General features: G+C 36.3%; 2 protein-coding genes across 5 annotated transcripts in view; one reads left to right on the top strand and one right to left on the bottom strand.

Annotated features, from left to right (window-relative positions):
- Positions 1–1,385, top strand: part of LOC106875334 (39S ribosomal protein L12, mitochondrial) — an 11,914-nt gene extending 10,529 nt beyond the window's left edge. Inside the window, exon 5 of the mRNA XM_014923427.2 lies at positions 1,145–1,385. Within this exon, the coding sequence (XP_014778913.1) occupies positions 1,145–1,261 (117 nt within the window). The 3' untranslated portion in view covers positions 1,262–1,385. The remainder of the gene's footprint in view (positions 1–1,144) is intronic.
- A 3,203-nt stretch (positions 1,386–4,588) lies between these two features.
- The window catches only part of LOC106875332 (STAM-binding protein), a 29,414-nt gene continuing 27,871 nt past the window's right edge, over positions 4,589–6,131 (bottom strand). For all 4 annotated transcript variants that reach the window (XM_014923423.2, XM_014923424.2, XM_014923422.2 and 1 more), the window contains exon 10: positions 4,589–4,866. In XM_014923423.2, coding sequence (XP_014778909.1) covers positions 4,801–4,866 — 66 coding nt within the window. In that variant the 3' untranslated portion in view covers positions 4,589–4,800. The remainder of the gene's footprint in view (positions 4,867–6,131) is intronic.

The following is a 6,131-nucleotide window of genomic DNA, read 5'->3' as shown; positions in this document are numbered from 1 at the left end:
GTCACGCTCAGGATGGTACATCTTGTGTGCCACCCGCTCAAGAGCCAGTCCAGGGGCACTGGCAACGATCTCACTTGGCTTGCCGGGTCTTCTCACGCACAGCACATTTCCAAAGGTCTCGGTCAGTAGTCATCGCCTCGGTGAGGCCCAATGTTCGAAGGTCTTGCTTCAATGAAAATCCAGAGTTGCACATGGTCAGTGAATTTTTAATAAAAATGTGAAGGTGCTTAATCAATTACAAAAATCAATATCCACGAAAGTCATACCTTCTGATTTTTTAATGTTAAGAACCTTCCTGATGACTGTCTTTGTAATCCCCAAAAAATATTGTAACCAATGGTCCAGCCATCTGGCAGTGAAGAGGGAACAAAGAGACAGACATAACACCCATTATAGTAAGATAACAAACCTGCCCATCTCCAATGGAAAATACAGGGATAGTATCGCAAATCTAAACCCTCTTAATTCACGAACTATATGGTGGGGAAATCCAGAGTTAATCCTCATGGCCAGAATTTTAACAAAAAAAAAAAAAAAAAAAAAAAATCAAAGGTAATTTATTAATACAAAACTCAGTATCCACTAAATAATCATGCTTTTTTCACATTTTTCACTCAAAACCTTCCTGATTACCTCCTTCATAATCCCGAAAAACATCGTGACCATTGATCCAGCTGTTTGACTGTGAAGAGGGCATAGACAGACAGGCGGACATAACGCCCATTATAAGAAGATTATAGTACGGCGCATTCTTAATACATCGTTGCTATATCACAGCATCAAATGTATATGATGCTATACTGCTATGTTACAGTAAAAAATTGCACATACTTCATGTAACCCATCAGGGCCTATAAGAAGTAGGTTGAGCCAATACATTGGTCTGAGACCTGGAGAAACAAGGATGGACCCATGACTATCTGCCTGTCACTAAAAAAAGATAAACCTCACAACCACCTTCAATTTGGGTTTAAAATGGCCTATAGTAGAGAACACTTGCCCAAGGTGCCACACAGTGGAACTGAACCCCAAATTTCTTGACCACACAGCCACCAAATTCATGGACCAATGTTAATTGTTTCTCACACTTTGCTGTGTTTTGGAAAAAAAATTAATCTTTTTCTCTATTCTCCTGTTCTTGTAGGCCAAGAAATTTGTTGAAGCAGCTCCTCAAACCATTGAATCCGATATTCCCAAAGAAGAAGCTGAAAAAATTAAAGCTGCCTTAGAAGCTGTTGGTGCTCAAGTTGAGATTGAATAATGTCTTGATTGCTTAGATTATGCCATTATACCACTGTCTCTTTCTTGATACTATGTATATAGTTTTTACACACTCACTAGATATCCAGTTATTAAAAGAGTGTTTTTGTTTTTAATTACTAAAATGTGTTGCTGTTTGTTATTTCTATTACAATATCATATTGAACTGGAATGTATCTCATTTACCTTAGTATTGAAGTTGATGAGGTAACACTGAATCTCGGATCAACCTAGAACTTCTTGCCTGTACCTAGTTTCTTAAATTGCAATAATTCTCATAGAATTTCACATAAAAATTAGTGAATTGCACTTTTTATATATTTGAAAGTCTTTGTGAAAATTTTTAAATACAAAGGAGATTTTTTTTTTAAATCTCCTTTATATCTATATATATAGACATGGCTATGTGGTTAAGAATCTTGCTTTTCAACCATGTGCTTTCAGGTTCAGTCTCACTGTGCAGCACTTTAGGCTAGTGTCTTCTACTATAGACACTGGCCAGTGTCTATAGTAGACTCTTGTAAGTGAATTTGACAGACAACTACATGGAAGCCCATCATATAATACGTGTATCTTTGTTTGTCCCTCCCACCAACACTTGACAATATAATAAATTCCAGGCTTCTAAAAATAAGAAAAAAAGCTAAGCACTGGGATTTATTGTATTTACCCCAGCATGGCCACAGTCCAATGACTGAAACAAAAGAAATAAATGTAAAAGTTGTCTTTTCTCATCTGTTCTGTAATATTGAATGTTACCAAGTGGCTTAATTTTATGGAAAATGTTTTAGTAAATTCATGCTGTTAGATATTGTAGAATTATACTTATCAACAAGTAAATCCATTCTCTAATAAGCTTTGGAATTGAGTCATTATGCATCAAGGAAATCTTTGCCTTCTACAATAATTACTTTAAATGGGGGATGAACTTGTGAGAATTTGGAAGAGATTCCACTTCAAATATTTTGGTCTTTAGCATGATCACAGATTATTCATTTTGTGCAATATTGCCAGGAGTTGTATGCTGTCAACTTAATGTGACAGTCCCAAGAAGGAAATCATACTACTGCTATTTAGCTCTAGGAAGCTACACCACTTCCTGTTGGCCTTAACACATTTCCTGTGTCCTTTAGTTTACGAGGGGGAGACAAGCACTTCCACCCAGCCAAGCCTGCATCCAGGGACATGTTTCTGAATTTTTGCTCATCATCAGCCTGGAGTAGCATGACTTGCTGGCTGAAGATGCCTGTCAAGCTCTCGTAAACATAATAATTCTAGTGAAACACATTCACTCAGAGAGACTTGAGCAGTAGTGATACGATAAAGTAGTTGTATGCTGTCAACTTAACGTGACAGTCCCAAGAAGGGAATCATACTACTGCTATTTAGCCCTAGGAAGCTGCACCGCTTCCTGTCCATCTATAGAGAAGCCCATCATACAATTTTCAAAAAAAATTTACCCTACAAACTTTGCAGCTTCTATAACCAGGACTAGAAATGTTTTTTCTATGTAAATATAACAGCCCTAATATCTGCCTTTACCATAGCATGTCTTTAAAAGATATGGTCTTTTGCAGATAACAGCTATAATTTTTTTAAAATTCTGTGTTGCTCAGAAAGCTGCTTTACTATTTTGCTGTTCAAATACATCTAGACGCTAAAGGGTAATTATAACATCATTTGGTCCCTTGTGGACCATGCATCTTTCTCTGTTGATTGTTCCTAAAAGTGTGATCTCTGCCTCTTGGAGATCTATAGCATTCTATTGAAGCTTTTTACAAACTAGAGAGCAAATTTAATTTCCCCACAATAGATTTACCGTATTTGATGGCCTATAGGACGCACTCCAGCCTATACTTTTGTAAAATAAATTACCACTAAATGTTTTAATTCCTCCACTTACCTGTATAACATTATTACCGGTAATTGTAAACAATTTATTGCATCCACATTCGATATAAACATACTGTAGGCAATTGTTCACAAATAGATAGCAGCACACGTTTTGTAAACATACATACCGTTTTGAGCCTACATTGAGCGCATTGGACGCAGGGGGATTTTTAAAGCCATTTTGGGGTTTAAAAAAAAAAAAAAAGGTGCATCTTACAGGCCATCAAATACAGTACTTTACTCAAGATGGTCTATTTTAAAAATAATAGTCAACATCAAAACTTCCACAAGAGTCGCTTCCCTTGGTTTTTTTTTTTTTCTGTGCATAATATGGTAGAGAAGAACAAATAAAAATGTGATGCATCTTCCAATCGATTATTTGGCAACTGATCAAATGCAGATATGTTTATATCTTTTTTCTTCTTTAAGTGTTAAATGATATAAGACTCACACTGCTACCCTTTTAATCATTTAAGCAATTGAAAACACAAGCTCTTGCTTTAAAAATGTTTATAATTTAATGCAAAAGACCAGCAATTTTGAAGAGGAGTTAATTCAATTAAACCGCAACTTTGACTAGTAATTTATAGTATCAATCCTGGAAAGATGAAAGTATAGTATTGATCCCGGAAATATGACAGGCAAAGCGGCCTTGGTGAGATTTGAACTCAGAACATGGGGGAAAAAAATATCACATGGCATTTTTCTGATATTCAATTTATCTATCTATAGAGAAGCCCATCATACATAATAGTTGTATACAAGTGGTGTTGTTTGTTCCCAATCGTCCATGAAAACATGTCTGGTCATAGGAGGAAGTAAAAACTTGCCTAGAAACAGGTAAGAGTTGGTGAGAGGAAGATATGTAATATATCTTTTGTTTCAGTCATTATACTGGGGCACCACCTTAAAGGGTTTTAGTCAGATCAATCCCAGGACTTTTGTTTTTTTTAAGCCTAGTACTTATTCTATTGGTCTCTTTTGCCAAACTGCTAAGTTATGGGAACGTAAACACACCAATACCAGTTGTCAAGCAGTGGTAGAGGAGGACATATACATATATGATGGGCTTCTTCCAGTTTCTGTCTACCAAATCCCCTCACAAGGCTTTGGTTGGCCCGAGGTCATAGAAGACATTTGTCCAAGGTGCCACACAGTGGGACTTAACCCAGAAGCAAACTCCTTATCACACAGCCATGCTTAATTGAAACTGATAAACCTGTACAAAACCATCCTGCACAAACACTCCCCTGTCATATCACTGGAAATACAAAGAACCAGTGATTGGTTCTTTGTGTACCTATAATTAATCAATGATTCTGTCATTCACAAAATTAATGAGGAAAATAAAACAAATTCATGCTGAAAGCTTACTTGATGATACAAAGACCAAGGACAATCCATTAAACTAATAAAAAACTCTTAAATACAAAGCAATTGAGAAATGTAATTTCATTAGAATACAATATTATTTTTAAGTTGACATATTGCAAATGTAAAAATATTTTGCAACAGTTATTTTCAGTATTAGAGACGAAAAAAATCCTCTATCTGCTGATATCACATATTCTGATCAGGTGATCAAAAGCTTTTCTTTGTAGTTTGATTGATTGATTGATTGATTTTTCCCTTGTGTACTTTTTGTCATCATATATTTCGTAAATCTGCCACTATGACATTGGGGTCATCTACCAGCTGAACATGATCACAGGTCTGAAAATACAGTAACAACATTTATAAAATCAAGACAGTAGTAACTTATCATTCAACTACCCTTACCTCCATCTATTACTTTCTTCCCACATTTATGAAACCTCCCTGTCTTCCCCTGATCCACTGTCTATAACCCCTTTCATACACACCTTGTATCTCAAGCTGCTCTGGCATCTCATCACCACATCTATATTCTTTCCAACTAGTCTCCCCACCATTACATAATGTGGGATTGCCATGTATCTCCTCTATAACAAGACACTTGTATTATCATACTTTCGCTTCTCAACATAAAATTACCATCTCTCAAATACTCCAACCCTACTTAGTTCAAGAGGCTTTTCCCGTTCATTTGTCTTGCAAGTTACTTGGCAACGTCACTAATGCTAGTGGTAGGAACAGTACATACTGTAAAGTGGCTGACATTAGGAAAAGTATCCAGCCATATAAACCATACCAAAGCCAACATTGGAGCTCAGTACAACCTTGTGGATCAATGGGTTATGTCAAAGCATTCATCCCATGCCAGCATGGAAAGTGGATGTTAAATGATGACTTCATGGGTATAAAAAAGCATATTTCCTTTGCAGAATTTGTAATTTTAGAGATATACATGTCAAGTAACTGATTTAATCCGATACTAGGTGTTGAAAAATAAAACTTATAGTGCAGAAGACACATATTAGCCATTCCAAAACACAAAATTCAACATCATTAGAACATTCATTTATTTGGTATCAAAATTTAAGTTATGTGCTTTTGAATAGTTAATATGCATCTTCCATGCTTTAATTGTTTATGTTATTTATTTTCTTAAATAGGATTTTTATCTTTCAACACATGTTGACATTGGACTCACCCTTTTTTTTTTTAGGTGAATGTATGGCTGCGTGATTAAGAAATGTTTCCCAATCACATGGTTTTGTGTTCAATCCCACTGCATGACACCTAGGGTAAGTGTTTTCCACCACAGCTTTGGACCAACTAAAACTTTGTGAGTGTATTTGGTAGGCAGAAACTGAAAAAAGCCCATCACACACACACACACACACACATGTATACTCTTTTTACTCTTTTACTCGTTTCAGTCATTTGACTGCAGCCATGCTGGAGCACCGCCTTTAGTTGAGCAAATCGACCCCGGGACTTATTTGGAAGCCTAGTACTTATTCTATCGGTCTCTTTTGCCGAACTGCTAAGTTACGGGGACGTAAACACACCAGCATCAGTTGTCAAACGATGCTGGGGGGACAAACAGACACACA

Source organism: Octopus bimaculoides, chromosome 2 (genome assembly GCF_001194135.2).
Source record: "Octopus bimaculoides isolate UCB-OBI-ISO-001 chromosome 2, ASM119413v2, whole genome shotgun sequence".
In the NCBI taxonomy this organism is placed as follows: domain Eukaryota; kingdom Metazoa; phylum Mollusca; class Cephalopoda; order Octopoda; family Octopodidae; genus Octopus; species Octopus bimaculoides.
Note: the sequence above shows the minus strand (reverse complement) of the source record. Positions and strands in the feature narration are given on the sequence as shown.